This window comes from Rhamphochromis longiceps, linkage group LG17 (genome assembly GCF_057381845.1).
Source record: "Rhamphochromis longiceps isolate RC_006_pf linkage group LG17, R_longiceps_female_GT1.1, whole genome shotgun sequence".
NCBI lineage: Eukaryota > Metazoa > Chordata > Actinopteri > Cichliformes > Cichlidae > Rhamphochromis > Rhamphochromis longiceps.
In genome coordinates, this window is record NC_140573.1 from 38,723,783 (window position 1) to 38,741,987 (window position 18,205).

General features: G+C 40.4%; 1 protein-coding gene across 4 annotated transcripts in view; it reads right to left on the minus strand.

Annotated features, from left to right (window-relative positions):
• The window catches only part of LOC146650157 (kinesin-like protein KIF21A), a 43,889-nt gene extending 28,883 nt beyond the window's left edge, over positions 1-15,006 (minus strand). For all 4 annotated transcript variants that reach the window (XM_085386227.1, XM_085386226.1, XM_085386225.1 and 1 more), the window contains exon 1: positions 14,598-15,006. In XM_085386227.1, the coding sequence (XP_085242353.1) occupies positions 14,598-14,644 (47 nt within the window). In that variant the 5' untranslated portion in view covers positions 14,645-15,006. The remainder of the gene's footprint in view (positions 1-14,597) is intronic.
• Between the last annotated feature and the right edge of the window lie 3,199 nt (positions 15,007-18,205).

The following is an 18,205-nucleotide window of genomic DNA, read 5'->3' on the forward strand; positions in this document are numbered from 1 at the left end:
TACGCTACAGCTAAATGCTAGCTGTGCTAGCATACTCTGCTAAAGTCCTGAAAACATCCGTGTAGTCACCAGAAGGTGCTGTCAAAGGAAGCTATTGTTCAAAGTTGCACTTTGTGGCTATTGTAGCTTCAAGTATACTGCTATCAGACACATTAAAAGAGCATGTGCTGAAAAATAGTAACATCCATTACTAATTCACTCATCAAATCACTATGCAGATCAAGTCTGACTAAAGATATGGAAGAAAACTGAGCAGCTTTTTAGCACAGTTCAATAAGAGAAGCCACAGCCTGTCACTGACTGATGAGGGGAATTTAGCGACCGAGACAGCGTTCACTGAACCATTAAAGAGATGAAAAGGAGAAAGGCAGACACACTACCCTATATGCACACATACCTATTCAAACAAACACACACACGCACACACACACACACACAAACACACAGGGGGGATTTGTCAGCCTCTCTCCATGTGACAAGTCCTGCTAGGCTCCTGCTCTCACTCTCATTATTGCGATTATGGTGAAAGCCTGAGAAACAGTGAACTCCTCAAACACACACAAAAACACAGGCTTCATATATATAGCCTGACTATAGACTGACTGAGACCTGCTATTGTGACTGATAAAAGGAATCAACAAGAAACGATGACACACTAATAAAAAGGAGGCGAGTCACTCCATGACCACCATGCTGCTTATCTCATCCTTCCTAAAACACAGCCAGTCAAATGCTGACATCAGTATTACTGCCAATAAGAAAATCAATTCAATTCCCTAGAGCCAGTTCCTGTGCATCATCACTAACAAATCAACATTAACAGTAAACCTCGACATCCGATTCCTACTTAATTTAATCCTGTGTGATTTATTTTTAGCTTTAAGCACCACTTACAGCTGAGGGCACTGAGTGATTCAGCAAAAACAGAAAGGCACATCTGAGCCAAAGGGCAGCAGACACGACTCTTTTCTCCGCATTTCACAGTGAAACCAGCAGAGTCACAGTCACATCATCACAGTCATATATTTTTAGATCCCGAAACACTTGGAGTTAGTTGGTATGAGCAGTGCTGACTGCTAACTCAAAATGAGTATAACCAAATTTTATATTTGTTTGACTTGTTGTTGTTTTTTTGTTTGTTTTTTTTTTTTACATGTGATATTAGTATATTAGTTACAGATTATTATAATCAAACACATACTGATTATTATACAAGTAGAAGCCTCCAGGCAACATCAACTGGCAAAACTGCAGTTCCTCACATGGCCACTTGAGGCAACTTAAGAAGCTGCAGTAATTTCTCTTGCCAAGTTCCCCCTTTATGACAGATAGCACGTGAATTTTTATAGAACTCACCTGTTTAAGCTGTGCATAGCTTTAAGAGTATATGTTTCTACAATAGAATCACTGTGGAGACTTCTTTGTGTTGCTAGTTTTATCGGCATATCTAAAAACTACAAGAAAGACCGTGTGCGTCCTCCTTAGGGATTTGAAGCCTCAGGTTTACACTGACTGGTAATTATGTAGCAATGTGTTTCAGGTCATTTCACAAAGAAATACGAAATACAAAAGTAATATAACAACTAGTGTAATGAGATACTTTTGTTAGAGTTTAATGAGGTAACTTAAGGCATTATTTTTCAGAAAAGTAACAAGTATTGTGTAATAAGTTACTTTTTTTGAGGGTCAACCCCAAGACTGATAACAATGAATTATGAAGGCACTTTGCTAACCAAGCCGGCTAGCCAGTTGTAGCAATTGCGAGACACTTAGGAAGTCAAAATTATGAGATATGTAACTCAAAATAACTCAGACAGTAACTCCAAAGTTTTGAAATAAAAACCTGAAATGTTGAACAGTGGAAAAAAAATACTTTTGTATTTTAAAGAATAGACTATCACTCTATTCTTTAAAATACAAAAGTATTACAAATGAGCTATTCATCAACTGACATATCCCAGGTCCAAATTTACTTTAGGACATAAAAAATATGTTCTAATTTAATGCTAGTAGAGTCTAATCATCTTATTAGGAATAATTTAACCGAACTGGGAAAATTACCCAAAGTAAATGTAACACTGTCAAACATAGCACATGTACAAATGTAAAAAGTGTCCACCTGGTAAAAGAATAAAAGCCTAACTATATGTCTGTAGTTAGCTAGGTTTTTGTAATTAAGTAAGTAAGTAAGTAAGTAACACATTATTCAAAGTTTAGATAATTAAGTTTGTGAGCTGCATTTTTTGTGCAACTGAGAAAATTACAGACTAAAGCTAATGGCATAAACCTAGGGTGTGAAATTTGGTTTCAAAACTGAGTTTACAAGTGAAAGCAGAGTTTTGGCTACTTGTAATCATTTTTTGTTCTTTGTTCTTTTTCTAGACACCTCAAATTAAAAAGAAATCCTCTGTAAAAACTCGGGTGAAACAGTTGAAGTTGTCCGTAAGTTGTTGATCTGAGTTGACTGTAGTTTTTTAAAGTGCTTTAACTGCAGATTGAAGAGAGAGATGCTACCCAATAGTGGATAATGAGGCTATAAGCAAGTCACAGTAACACATGCACACCACTCACTGGTGCATACAATCTCACGCACAAGGTCTACCTCGTCATTTGATGCTAATGTAACTGAGACAAGGGAACTGCAAACACTCAGATTTCAGTGACACTTCCCAACTTTCTTCGAGCCAAAGTTCTCTGTTGGGAGGTAAACACCGAAACTCTATTCTTCCGCGCTCTAAAAAGGAAACATAACTGTAGTGCGGCTCTAATTTACATTCTTTTAAACGTGTGCAAGTGTGCATCAAGAACACCTTCAAGTACAGCATAATGACTACCTTATATAACAACACGCACACTGTACGCCTCTTTAAGCCAGCAGGTGCACAAGTTGTGTTTTTCCGTTGTGTGTGTGTGTGTGTGTGTGTGTGTGTAGACTAGCTTGTGTAATATGTTCCTAGTAGCCTTGGGCAAAGGGAAGAACAAGGAGGTACAGAAATGACACAAGGAGAGAAAGTAGATCCTAAGTACAGAGCGAACCCTCCAGCCACAACGAGCAGCTACTGCTTTAACTCACCACAACACAGCACGGCTGCATTTTTAGTAACAGCCTCTATTGTCTAGCAGCTCGTCTTGAGATCTAGAGCCAATTCATTGGGTCACTCTCTTCAGTGTGCTGAGAGAGTCAAAGAGTCAGTCGAGAGATTCATCTGTACAAGAAATTCATTGTTAAAATGTGGGACGTGTGCACAGATGAAATGGTCAGGTTACATCCAAAAAACCCTCCAAGTTAAAGCCGATAATTTGGGTTGAATTTAAACATCTTTTGAAACAGCTGTAAAGCATTAAAATTGAAGGTGCAGTTAAATGTAACTACAAGAATACCATACACCAGAAGGACATCTATCCAGCCATCCATCCAGGAGCTTTTTTGGCACAGTTTGGGTCTACTACCTTTACAGATTATGGTCAGTACAAAGAGTTAAATTATTTCTATCCTCATGAGATAGACTTTTCCAAGGTAGTAGTACCCCCATACACAGGATCACAGAATTGCTCAAAGTGTACGACAATGATGTGAATCGCACGGCCTTTGCAGGGGTGAGATTTTAACTCAAAGTCAACCCTTTGAGAGATTTTGGACAGATATACTGTCCTTCTTTGTCATCAAAACACCAAAATGAGGTCATAACTTTCGTACAAATGCCGTTCTGTCCCTCTGGTAGTGAATGTTTGTAAAGCTCTTAACCCTCACATTTGGCATTGTCAGGGTAAACATTTGTTTGCCTTTCTCTATTTTAATATCTTGTTTAAAATAGATTATCACTGTCAAAGGATCAAGCTGATAATTTATCGCAGTACAGTAAGAAACATGCATCTCTAGTATGCTTTGCAAGATGATATGTGCTCCACAGTTTTCTCCCACCTCAGACAAAAAAGAAAAAAGATCTTGGGAATTTCCATTCTTTCTCAGTGAACGATGCATTCGTGTCATTTTGCACTTGGTGTTCTACAGAAGCCAATAAAGAAGTATTGTATGAAGCCCACCTTTAATCATTCTTTTCTCTGGAATCTGGTGTGGAAACAACAATGGTGGTGGTGGTGGTGGTGGTGGTGGTGGTGGTGGGGGGGGGGGGGGGGGGGGGGGGGGGGGGGGGTCGGAAAAGACCGAGTAGGAAAGAAGAAAAAAGAGGGCATTCTGCTGACTCAGGCTTTTTGTTTCCCTCCCTCAAGCTGCCCTTAGATCTGAGGCAGTCCAGTCACAGGGGCATCGCTGCACACCCCTACACGTAAAAGGACCCAAGGTTGTCATGGTAACAGCTAACATGAGTCCACGCAGGCTGCCAAAGGAAAAATGCGACGGGGTCACGGATGAAAGTTCTGACAGCTTCCTGGGTCAAAGATCGCCGGGCAGGAAGGAGGGAAAGGTGGAAGAGGATGGTGGTTATCACCTTGAGAGGCAGCCAGAGAGGGCATATCAGCACACGCACACACACACGCACACACACACACACACACACACACACACACACACACACACACACACACAGGCCTCCAGCACTGATACCGGCTTAATAAAAACATTCCATTTTGACAAGGACAGTTCGGCCCATAATGGCACATGTGGGAGTCACGCGGAAATTCAAGAAGGCAACACAAACACAGCAAGCATGAAACAAGCAGGACAGTTTTGAAATGAAGCTACAGTAAACAAATAAATACTAATATTAGGAAAAATCTATACTGAACTAACCTCTGCGCTATTTAGACAGAACTTATTGAATATCAGTAAAAACATGATCACATGACAGAAGCTGGCAGATGGCTTGCAGTATGCTTCTCTTTGTGTCTCAGTTCACTTGAGTTGATTCATGAATATTTATCGTGAATACGCTTGGATGGATGCTGGTCAGAGGAGGCACACACACACACACACACACACACACACACACACACACACAGGGAGGTTTTGGTTCACCGCAGCGGACGCACGGGCCTTTGCCCTCAAACATAATCCACAAAGGTCAAAGAGGAGGAGCCAGTAGGCGTCAGACAATCTGGAAAAAGCAGCTGGGTGCTGGTTTCTAACAATACTTGTTTTTATTGTTGTTATAACACAGAAACTTTATTTGGTACCTATGCTTTTTCAATGTCCTGTCTATGTTGAGGACAGTCAGAGCACACGCCACCTGACTACAGCGTAGAGTAAAAACCATGAGGAATTTCTATACTAGATCTTTTTGACAGAAACCCCACTGCCATGATGGACGCAGGTGTTATGAATCACATTAATGGGGGTCCTGTTCCACATGAGCACTGAGCCTTTATTAATGTGATTAGTCACACCTGTGTTTGTCTCCTACTCCAGGTCATAATGGCTGCTGCGAGGAAGGTCAGTGACTGAAAGAGAATATTTGTGGTGATCTAATCTAGCACGATGGTCTTAAATCATCTTTGCACTAACATTAACTCCATCCATCCATCCGCTTCCGCTTATCCTTCCTTAACTCATTTAATAAAAACTAGATTTTGATAACATGGCTACATTTTTGTTGGGTTTTTTTTGTAACCAAGTAAGTAACCAACTCATGGACAAGATGCACTGTTTTAAAGCATAGTTTTGGCATTTCTACTAGGTTAAATGGACATCACATATGCAATCCTCAGCGACAACATTAACATCACCTACCAAATATTAAAAACGTCCTGCTCATCCACCAAAGCAGCTCTGATCCATTCCTTCAGGTGGGTTAAAGCCACTGGATGTGGCTTGTTTCAGTGCATTCTAATGATGCACTATCAGATTGGGATGTGAAATATTTGAAGGCCATCTTAACACATTTTACTCTTATTTCTGAGCAGTTTCTGCAGGGTGGTGGGTGACGTTGCACTGTTTCCCACACACAGACTTTAATAGAGCGGGATGATTTATGACTGCAGTTAGATTTTTTTTTTAATTTTCCATCACTGAACAATCCACTTGCGGTCAATCCCCAGAAAGTCTCTCTTCCCATGGTGGGACAGACTCCAGATCCACTGCAGATGGACTACAGTTGGCTATGGCAGCCCCTTCTTCTTTAGAACTGGTTTATGTGCTGCTTTACCAAAATCAGTGGGGCTGCATGATGCTGCTGCTTTTGGAAGTTAAAGTTGGCGTCCACTGACAGAGAAACTGTAAAGACTGGAGAGGCAGCTGACTGTTGCTTATTTACTGGAATAAGGCATTTATTACGAGTAACGAGAAGGTCAAAGTTACTCACGTTACCTGTTAGAAGTTTTAAGGTTATGGCTGTATTTTGTCCAAACTGTTGGCTCAATAGGTGCTGCCTAAGTTTATATAGCTTCTTGGTGCATTCAAAATAAGTACATTATTTTAAAGTATTCACTCAAGCCCATCTAATTAATGAGGAAAAGCTATCTGCTGTGGATTCCAAAGTGACTACGAAACCTGAAACCTCACTGCTCACCACTTCTGCCTGTAGGCTTTGAATTTTTAAAGCTGCGCCTCGAGGACATCGACAATCTAATTAGATCTCTTGGCCGGCTCCTTCGGGCTGACTTTGTAAAATCAATTATTTCTCAGATAAATCATTAAGGTTTTGCATGATTTTTTGTGCACCATTGTGCCCAAACATGCACACACAGATGGGCTGTTACATAAGAAGATAGATCTTACACATGGGGATAGGCCAGTAAACACTTTGTATTTGCTAAATCACCCAACATTGTACCACTGAAGTGCCCCATCTGTATGCTGTCAGGTGTGGAAAAAATTTTTTTAAAACCACAAAGGAAAGAACAGCAAACACATCTTAAGATCCATCAACAAAGCACATTCTCTTTTAAAGAACAAATTGATTTTTATGTTATATCATCTTTCCAGTAATAAATCAAGGAGACACAAGAACACCCTGTTAGATCTTCTGTTAGATCTCCAGATGTCTTTCTTTCTTGTTCTTTTCTGTTACCACTCAAAAAAAGAAAAAAGAAGAGATGATAAAAGTGCATTTCATCACTTTGGACTGTATGGGACGGGGGATTAGGCGCTCGCTCACAGACAGCATTAGCCACGCAGGCTGAGGCAGGTAGAGGTTGGCAACCTGCTGGCTGATTACTGGAGACACACAGATGAAGCTAACTAGACTGTTACAGGAGCTGGGAGAAAGCTGGCAGTCAAAATGTTTCAGAGGTAAGAATCACAGTTCACCACAACATTTCAAAATAATTAGAATGTTGCCACGGCGATTAATGAGCTGAAAACATCAACGCGAAGCTGTGGTTGAATGTTCAAAGACGTGAAATGAGCCGTTCAGGTGTGACCTGCAAGTGACTGTCTGTGAAAATTAATCAAAGACGGGACATTTTCTAAAGGTTTCGTATTAATCAGCAACACAAAAAAAGAAACAGGTGTGACAACTTAAGAAAAGTATGCAGACTTTATAATGACAATTTGTATTTCGTTCATATTGGTTATCACAGGAAATTCAAAGCTTTAAGTTGGAGGTTTTGTTTCTTCTGTCTCGTCTTCATGTTGTTTTAACAGCTAGGTGTGAGGCAGCCACGTGACAATAACACGATTAGCAAAAGAAACACGAGGCTGAGCGACTTGCTGAGAGTTATGTTTAGCATTAACGGTGGATTTTCATTCTTGGGAAAAGTACAGTAAATTTGCACATCTGCCTACTAAGAGCTCAGTTCAACTGCTGCACTGTATGTTTTTGAATTCTAACATATGTATTCATATTCAGTAATTACTCTGGCTGCCAAAAAATAAATAATTCTTACAATTTCTACATTGCCACATCACAACAGTCCCTTCAAAGCAGTTTATATTATAAAGTAGCTGCAGGAATTTCAAGGGTGCCGAGCCGGATCTCCAATTAACTGAGTCTGGCTTCTAAAGCAACAAACAGACTACAATTATTATTTTTATCATTACTACTAAAGGAGGCCGAGGATTAACTAAACATTTGCAACCCAGTATACCCATACGGAAAAGAAATAGTAAAAACTTATATGTGATTACTCATGAAAGTGGCCACTTTCGCATTACTTTCATACATTGTTTTAGTAAGTATCCAAAACATACAAGTTTCATTATATAATTTTTCAAGGGATCTTATATCTGTTTTCACACTTATATGCTTTTCATACAAGTTTCACACAAGACAGATACAAACTTTATAAGATTTATATACATCTTTTCCATATGGGTAATGCCAAAGTGTACAATAGCAGCCCATTCCCAGCTAGGGCTGTTCGATATAACGATATAAAAACGTCTATCGTTTCATTTTACGCTATCGTTTGTTTCGTGGTGTCGCAAAATAAACTGTTTACGGCAATATTTTTTCATCGTTTTCATGGTCACTGTAGTGGCTATATTAATTACTTAAAGTTCTCTTTTTCTCTTATATTTATTATAACCACACTACGGACGGACAAGCGCCTGTTTTTATGCGTTGTGGTTAGCAACAACGACGGTAAAACCATCGCGTGTCCGCTTGTTTATTTTCCACATAAACCTTTCACAATAAAGCTCAAGATCCTGTTGAGACTTTTCAAAATAAACTGAATGACGTGAAAGAGGATGCAGAGTGTTTACGGATGAAAAGCAACAAAGAGCCGTCAGGTGCTAAAAAATAAACCTTAGACTCAAACGTTAGAACAGGCTTTTCCCCGCAGCACGCCGTGTAATAAATACTCACAAAGAAAATGGCGGCCGTTACAACTTATGTCTAAAAATTTATCATTTCATGCATCGGTTAAAACACTGGACTCCAGGTACACGTCACCCAGCTGGAAACACCTCACGCAAGTCGAGCTGCCCGAGATTCACAGAATTTACAGAAAATGTTACATTTTTGTGATTTATATAAGATAAGATAGAACTTTATTAATCCCTCAGGTGGGTTCCTCTAGGAAATTCGGTTTCCAATAGCACAGCACCGACAGAAGTTACAGAATGTGAGCAGAATACCATATATACACATTAGGGGTGCAACGATACACAAAATTCACGGTTCGGTTCGATATTTTGGTGTCACGGTTCGATATTTTTTCGATAAAAAAAAAATGTTCATGCCTTTTTAATTTGTCATTTATTAAAATTATAAATATATATTTTAACATAAAAGTACAGTTTTTAAATTTAACCCTAACCCTTGTGCGTGTTGTTTTTTAGCTCGTCATATTGCAGCCACAGAAATTCTTTTGTCCATGAAACCATAAAGCTGCACTTTCTTTTTGCCTTATAGTCTGATTTGTCATAACTTCTCCGTTTTGTGGTAAGCTTTTCTTTGGCTGTCACTTCTTCACCCTGACCTGTCTTATTTGGCTCAGCAGAACTAAAATATATATCTGTCTGTGAAGGTTCTCAATCATCCAGGTCATCGTAGTGAAATATATATCCTGCCGCACTCACATAAGCTCAGCGATTCTCTGCGCGATCAACCTCTCACATGTTTAAGCTGCGGGAGATTTCACTTGTCATGTTTGCATAGTAAGCTAACAATTAATAAGACGATGTCAGAGGAATTGGTGCACAAATTATCATCACTCACAGATCAGTGCTGTTGCTCTCTATACACAGTTCGCGCATTGCAAAGTGAAAGCAAAAAAACAAGCGCAAATTCAAACACGATTTCAATATGTCACATATTGACAGTGGCTCACCGATGCCAATGACATAATTACCCAGCTACATTTCTGAAAGAATGCAAAAGCATTGACATATATTTTTACTTCCTACAATAGCCCGACAGGCAGGGCAGAGATAGCCCCGGGACGTCGGGCTAGCGATATTGCGAGCCCTGTATCTGATTGAGGAATCACTCATCTTTGGAAAAGAGAGTTTATTACAGAGAAATGTCTCTTTCCAAAATAAAAGCTATACTATCCGCTTCTTCTGGGCTATATTCTCAGCAGCATATTAAACATATCAGGTCTCCATAAGGAGAATCCTGTGCTAACAGCTGTCTAAATGACTCGGCTAAAGTTTGTAGCATGCATGCTTGTTGTTTTTGTCTTTGCACTAGGATGATGTCGGTGTAAATGTGCAGTCATATTCGTTGTGTTCCCGCTAGTGCTTTCAGGTTAATCTCGTTGAAATAACCTTAACGCCACAACACGGCAAATCTCCGTTAACGAGCTACCCTATACAGAGGGGCTAGACGGCCAACACGTTAACGAGCTAACTGCGCTAACACACTAGCTCCCACCCATGTAATTGAGCATTGCATGGCACATCCAACATACTGTTTTACTTTAGTCCATGACTCGCTTACCTTCAGGGTCATACGTCACATGAAAACCAAAATAATTCCAAACGCCAGATCTGAATGAGGGTGGGGAGGTCCACTTCTGTCTCGCTAGCTTGCCCTGCGCTCTTCCTTCTGACCATGCTGTCTGTGTTGAGTGCTCAGTGAATCTGCGTTCGACTACTCCGCCTAGGCTGCACTCTCGAGCCTAGGCGGAGTAGTCAAATGCAGATTCACTGAGCGCTCAACACAGACAGCATCGTCAGAAGGAAAGTTGATAAAATAAATTACAAATTTTGTATTGTTCTTTTTTTTTCTCCCCTTTGGTTTTCTTTCTTTCTCTCCCCCTCTTTCTTTCATTCTTTCCCCCTGTCCTATCCCACAGTCATGTCTGTCCCGTTTGCAACTGAAAATAAAATAAATTCATAATTATAATAAAGGTCAATCAAATGGACCAATATGATGATCCACTTAAAATAAATCCTCTTGGCATCTTTCTTGGCCTCAAGACAACAATTCTGATGGCTATAGATCCAAACGGGACACAAAAAAAAAAAAAAAAAATTGAAAAAAAATTGTATTGTTCGATACATATGCGTACCGAACCGAAAGCACTGTATCGAACGGTTCAATATCGATACGAATATCGTTGCACCCCTAATACACATATATAAATACAGAGACATATAAATAAAGAGTATACAAAAGGGATAAATAGAATAAATAGGAATAAGAATACAAGGGAATTGGTTATTATTAACAAAAAGTATTACACAGTGAAAAGGCACTACAGCTTAGTTGTAGTGCCTTCGTTATCGGGACGATAGATGTCTTATATTGGGATATGAGATTTTGGTCATAACACACAGCCCTATTCCCAGCCCACTCCTGAGGCGTAATATACCGACGGTTTGTCAAGTCCGGTCACCTTTCGTGCCGGGTTATGGATGAAATCCAGTAGAATGATCCTCCCGCGGTAATACACGTTCCAGCCCTGTATTCCGCCATAACCATAACCTTATCCCTAATGTTAACCACAACTTTAATGAAGTTAAATCACTTTGGAAAACACTAGCTAAGTAAAATGAACGTACACGTGTAGATTGATTCCAAACGGTTCTCATTTTTCCGATCTCATAATATAGGAACATGTTGGGTTCCTGGAAGCGTAATATACCGACGATTTGTCACCTAGCGTAAAATGTTACGCTTTGGGAGTGAGAACGCGTTGACAATAGACCCCGTGTAATGCAGCAGTCCCCAACCTTTTTTGCACCACGGACCGGTTTATATCCGACAATATTTTTACGGACTGCCATTTAAGGTGCCGTGAATAAATGCAACAAAATAAAACCAGTACCAGTACCCCCAAAAAAGAACATTTATTCATAACACTCGGGAAAAGACCCAGGGGAACGGAGTTAACAATAAAAACAATGAAACCCCCCCCCCCATAAAAAACCCATCAATTTTACACCTGAACCTCAACCTTCGCGGCCCGGCACGAAAAGACTCACGGACCGGTACCGGTCCATGGCGCGGGGGTTGGGGACTGCTGGTGTAATGGACACAGATGAAGAAGTTGCAGTAACTTGCAGTACCAGCAGAGGGAGATATTTTATTTCAACCCAACATAAAAATAATTGTGGGACAGCATTTAAAGAGACATTAGTAACACTTTTACATGTAAATATACATTAGCCACCTGGCTTAATCGTTTCAGGCGTAGAACAATGTTGGAATGTACCTTATACCTTCCTTGGTCTCCCTGGTCTTCCTTAGCTTTAAATATATTGTCTCCCCGTGTTGGTACTGCAGTGAAGTGAAGATTACACTATGTAATAAGTCGTTAGCTAAAGGTTTGTGACTAATTTTGAGTTATTATCTCAAAATTTCAACTGAACTGAAAATTTCAAGTTATTTAAACTCTATTTTCAATTTCAAGTTTTCTCCTAAGCTTGAGTTGGTAAGCTGGTAAGCTGGTTGGTAAACTCAAAACTTTTAAGTTTGACCTACGAACAAGAAAAATACTTTTTTCAGTGATGGAAACGAGCTTCCGAATAGAAATCTCAACAATGACGGTTTGTGCTAGCATGTTAGCGCACAAAAGGCCATTTAAAGCCATATATCAGTGTTCTTGTTGGAGGTATGTTCAAGATTCATTGCCCTTTCAGTTCTGCTTTGGTGAACACAAAAATCCGGTCTGGCACTTGCTTAATATTCCACTGTGTTAACTAGCTGGCTGCTAATACTCCTTGTTGGCTGTTTGGTGTGGGATTGGTGAACAGAGCTCTTGTTGAACGGTCCTCTGATAATATTGCTGAATCCTACCAGCATATTAACTAGCTAGCAACTTGTCTTTAGGCTGTTTGTGGACACGCAAGTTAGCAGCTAGCTAGTAAACATGATTTACTAGCTGTTTGGTACTAGACACATAGCATGTGGCTGGATTATTATCAGTTTAGTTAAAATTACCCCACTGCTCTGAAAGGCAACAGTGCCAAGAAGAACACAGTAAATCCAAATAATAAAATGTTTCACGGAGCTGATTCTAACTAAAGGGCTGGGTTGTAATTCATGAAGAGTTAGCCACTTTCATAACCCATATGGCAGGGGTATTGAACTCCAGGCCTTGAGGGCCAGTGTCCTGCAGGTTTTAGCTATCACCCTAGGTCAACACACCTGAATCAAATGATTAGTTCATTACCAGGCTTCTGGAGAACTTCAAGACATGTCAAGGAGGTCATTTAGCCATTTAAATCAACTGTGTTGGATCAAGGACACACCTAAAACGTGCAGGACTCCGGCCCTCAAGGCCTCGAGTTTGACATCTGTGCCATATGGTCATCAGACTTATGGTTTAAGTAAAAATATTAGGCCAACATAAAACGTCATGTTTAAGCATTAGACCTTTTATAAGTTCATCAAAATAGCCTGTCGCTCTTCTCACACTTACAATTCAGACTCACAATACTAGGATACCCCCCCAAGTGCAATTTAGTCTAGTTTTGAACTTAACTAAAGTTGTATTCATGTACTTACACTGAGAAAAATGAAACATGCCTCTAAATTCATCTAACCAAATACATAAGAAGAGACATAAATATGTGTGCCATAGCATTCTTCGTGAGAATAGAGGTTACTTACGTCAAAGAAGTAAAGAAAATCAAACAAATCATGAACAAACTTACAGATGAAAACCTAAACCAATGAAAAGCCTTTTTGTCTGACCTTCAATAGGACAACAGACCAACAAACACAACAAAGGCGCTTTAAATAATTACTGCACCTGACCTTTCTAACAAGATACAAAAGCAGGTAGGACAAAAACATGCAGATCTTTATTTGCCACACATCAAACAGCCTGCGTATGCGGCTCAGGCTGTTTTGTGTGTTCACATTAAGCTAAGACAGGAAGCCAGACAAATGCAATGTTCCAATATGAATTGAATCTTATTATTAAAGAGAGCAGCAGAGCATGTGATTGGGGGGTGAGGTGGGGTGGGGGTGTACAGACAGATAGACAGATTATTTATTATCCATGAAGAAGAGAGAGAGAGCTTGTAAACTGAGCTGGCTCAGTAAACAAGAGTTCTGGGTCAAAGTCTGAATGCACAACAAGGAGCGAGAGGGACGAGGAGAAACGTGAGAGGGACGGGAGCTTTTTGTCCTCTCCTCCAACGAGATCACATGACAGTTCAGGTTTTTAATCCAAACACACACACACACAGACACACATTCCCATGCAAGTGGCTTCCAACATTATACTGGTGTCTTTATTGATTTGTTGTATTGTGACCAGATGACGGCTATCTCAGTGTGTGTGCTGTGTAAGTGACAGGACAGGACTGGCCTCAGGGACAAGGGTCAGAGCAGCATGATACAGCGAATGCGTGCGCACACACACGGAGTAACGCACAAAAGCAAGGCGAAATATCACAATGAGTGACTGCAAGGGGCTCAAATGCACCTGCATTTCTGAGAAGTGAGTGCATCCTTTGAAATCGTGTGGCTCACTCTTACTACAGGTGCAGTCTTCAAGGGAAGAAGCGGAAGGCCTAATCCCTCAGACACATATGGCATCCTCATTCATAAATCCAGTACAAAGCATGCAGGTATTAACAAGAGCAGCTCATGTAATCGAGAGCTATATTTGCTTTGCACACCATGCAAGAAAACTGCAGCAGCTCCTGCCAGCCAGCTTCAAAATAAAAGCAGGTTTAGTAAAGGAGTATTGTTGTTTTAGGAGAGCCCAGTCAAAATAAAAGCAGGAGTAACATGTGCATGGTCCCAAGCAGGTGTAACACGAGAGCATCTCAGGAGAGGCGTCTGCATCCTTACCTCAGGGCGACGCGCACCGAGCTCTCATCCGGCCCGCTGCTGCTCATGGTGGCACGGGAGGCTGGCCCGAAACAGCCCGCTTAAATATAGCTCAGTTTCGCTTTTTTTTTCTTTTCCCTTTATCCTCTTAGACGGGAGAGCGTCGCGGTCTCCCTCCCTCCCTCCCTGCTCCTCTCAATAAAGCGCTTTCTATCTTGAGCTTCCACCGCGGCCGCCGCTTTCGCCTCACCTCGTCGCCCGCTTGGAAATAAACCCCATTTTAAAGGCTCAATCTATTCTATATGAATAGATTTGGATTCCATGTTCAGGAAAATGTGGCTAAGGATTCAGCCGTGGTCACCTCCTGGGAGGCATCGTCGCTTCCTCCGGCCCGGGTGGAGCGCGCTGTGTGAGTGTGGAGGAGCCGGGATCCGCCTGGCGTGTGACTGCCCTGGACGTAACCAAGCTCCTCCCCCCAGGAGAGCCGTACCAATCCAGGCAGGGGGCAACCTCACACACCAGCAATAATAAAAGTAATAATAATAATAATAACAACACACTTGTGTCGACTGTCAACTCAGTGAAACTGACTTTATAGTGACATATCGCTAAAAACTCCAGAATATATGCATGGCCTGCAGTCCTTGAAACCCTAAACATGGCGATGTGAAGCGATTTTAAACTTCCACTTAATATAAACCTGGCCTCTTCTGTCTGTGTGTAATAATTAGATGACGTTATAGGGCACAAAATTGAACTTGGCCACGTTGCCATCTACTGGTGAATTCTTATTATTACACCCGTGAACTATAATTCTGAAGATTTGTATTCAACAAAAATTGATCATTTGTATGTCAATATGGAGACTTTTCAAATCCTCATTCAACTTACTCCTCTTTCAACTCTACTTCCACACACATTGACCTACAGACACCTTTTAAACTGTAAAATAAGCCAAGACATTGAACTATTCGGCTTGGATTTATCTTTTCAATGTCTTTTATAGTTTTTCTTCAGTTCCAGTTTAAGTTTAATGCCCCCCCCCCCCCCCCCCCGTTTCAGAGTTTATAATGGGTGTCAATGGGATGAAATGTTGGCTGTTTCAGTAAGAAGCTGCTTTGTCCACAGTTTTTGGTCTACAGTCATTATTTTACCCTCAAAACGTGGACTTTTAGAAGCAGTTTTTCAGCAGGTGCATCGCGGCAGATTTAACAGGGCTTTGCCACAGAGCAACAGTATCTCTGTATTTACTCCAGTCCAACTGAAAGCTGTTGTATGTATATACTTTGTCTAAACACTAACACACAATTATTCTTAAAGTAAAACCCACAAAATCTTTAACGATTAAAAACTATTTTGCCTGTTCATTTGATGCCAGTTCCCCTCTTTCTCTGTAATTTACACTCTAATACTCACAGACAGACACACAGAGCAGATATTTGGTAAATATGCTGGTTTTTCATTTGAGATTCTTGAGTTTAGACATTTAAATCAGATTTCTCTCATGATGGTCTGGACCACGTTGTCCCTGATGGAGCAGGAGAAAATGGTCTGGCTTTTCAGTGCTGTAAAAGTTTTGGAGATTCGATCCAAAGTGGCCTTTGTGACACTGATGGAGAGTATGCTCAGCCTTTGGGAGGCCATGTTTAAGAGGGGGCGAGGAGGAAGCTCCCAGAAACTCTGCAGGATGTGGGTAACTATGTCTGTCACTACTTCTTGAGTTGTGAGCATTTTGGAGCTTTGTGCTTCCTGCTGCTTCTCTTTAAGTATCCCAATGTAATTGTGGATATTGCTGAGGAGTTTAGGTTTTCTGAGACAAGAAAAGTGAATTCAGTTGACTGCAATCTGCAATCTACTGACATGTAATGGTGAAATGTTACACGCTGTAACCTTAATGATACTTGAATAGAGGCCAGGTGCTGCTCTGCTTCAGCCTGTTCAGTCTGCACATGCAGTCTGTGTAATATGTGAATAAAAATAAAAGAAATTAAATGAAATGAAACACACAAAACAGTTAAAGATTAAAAACTATTTTACCTTTTCAACTGGTGCCAGTTCCCCTCTTTCTCTGTATGTCACTCACTCTGTGATACTCACATACAGACACACACAGAGCACATATTCTGCAAATGTTCTGATTCTTGAGTTTAGACATTTAACATCCATAATTCCGCTCTTCCAGTGATTTAAAGAATATGAGCTTTCAATATTCATTCTAACTTTTTTGGGTCAGTTGTTCTAATGTACATTTTAAAGACGTTCAGCAACTTTCCAAATTTGAAAGAACTTCTTCTGGGTGAACATCAGTTTTCAACAGTTCTGCACTTTGGCTTTCAGGTGAATGATTCAGTGTATTTCACCTCATTCAACAAGCTTTTCAACAAGGATTCAGCAATTACAAAAATGAACTCAAACCTTTTATCTATCAGCATTCAGGCTGCATTTTCTTTAGTAAATGCATTCTTTGGTTGTATATGCAATGTACTCTGTCTATTTGCTACATTAGTGTGTCCATCTACAGCCCCTTTCACTATGTACTTGTGCAACATGGAACATGACTCATTATTTCCCATTTATGTATCACTTTTGAACATGACAGTTCATTTTGTTGATAATAAGACAAAAAAAAAATGTCTGGGGTGTCTGAAAGATCAACTGGGTGTTGGTTTGACTCATAGGACAGCTTCAGCTGTGGGATTCTCCTGTTTGTATTCAGACACTCACTGCACCCTCTGTTGGAGCCTGACTGACACTGAAGCTTTGGGGAAAATCCCAGTTTGCCGATATTTATACACTGGCTATTATTCTGTATGGTGTATATATACACATTTAGAGCTATATTAGAAGGAACAAAAGAGCAGTAATTATTTATTCAGAAAGTAGGGTTCTCATTGGCCAACAACATGCCAGTCACATGAGAATGCGGTAGCTGCTGTTCTCCTGTAAAGTCCAGTTACAAAATACCACGATAGCACTGTTGAAAACCACTAAGCAGTGGATGCTGTCACAGTAGCTATATCCATCTTTTCTACTCCCTGTGATTGCCGATAATTGCCTAGAATTACATTTTCACAATATTTCTAAAATTAGAAACATCCTGTCTCACAGAAACTAGAAAACTAGTTTGTGCATGTATTACTTCTTGGCTGGAATACTGTAATTTCTTTATTATCAGGATGTCCTTAAAGCTCCCTGAAAAGCCTTCAGCTGATCCAAAATGCTGCAGCGAGTACTGACAGGTACTAGAATGCGACGGCATGATTCTCCCATACCGGCTTCTTTTCACTGGCTTCCTGTTAAATCCAGAATTCACTTTAAAATTCTTCTTGTCACAAACGAGGTCTTGAATAATCAGTCCTCATCTCTGTCTTCCTCCCCTCATGCTCAACCGGTAACAGCAGATGGCTGCCCATCCCTGATCCTAGTTATGCCAGAGGTTTCTTCCTGTTAAAAGGGAGTTTTTCTTTCCTACTGTTGCTAAGTGCTATTATCATAGGTTTTTTACTTTGCAATATAAAGCGCCTTGAGGCGTCGTTATTTTGTAAGACATAAATAAAACTGAATTGATTTGTTGACAGTTGCATTGATGCTGCTGTACTGGACACATTATGTGATGCTAAAATAACCAA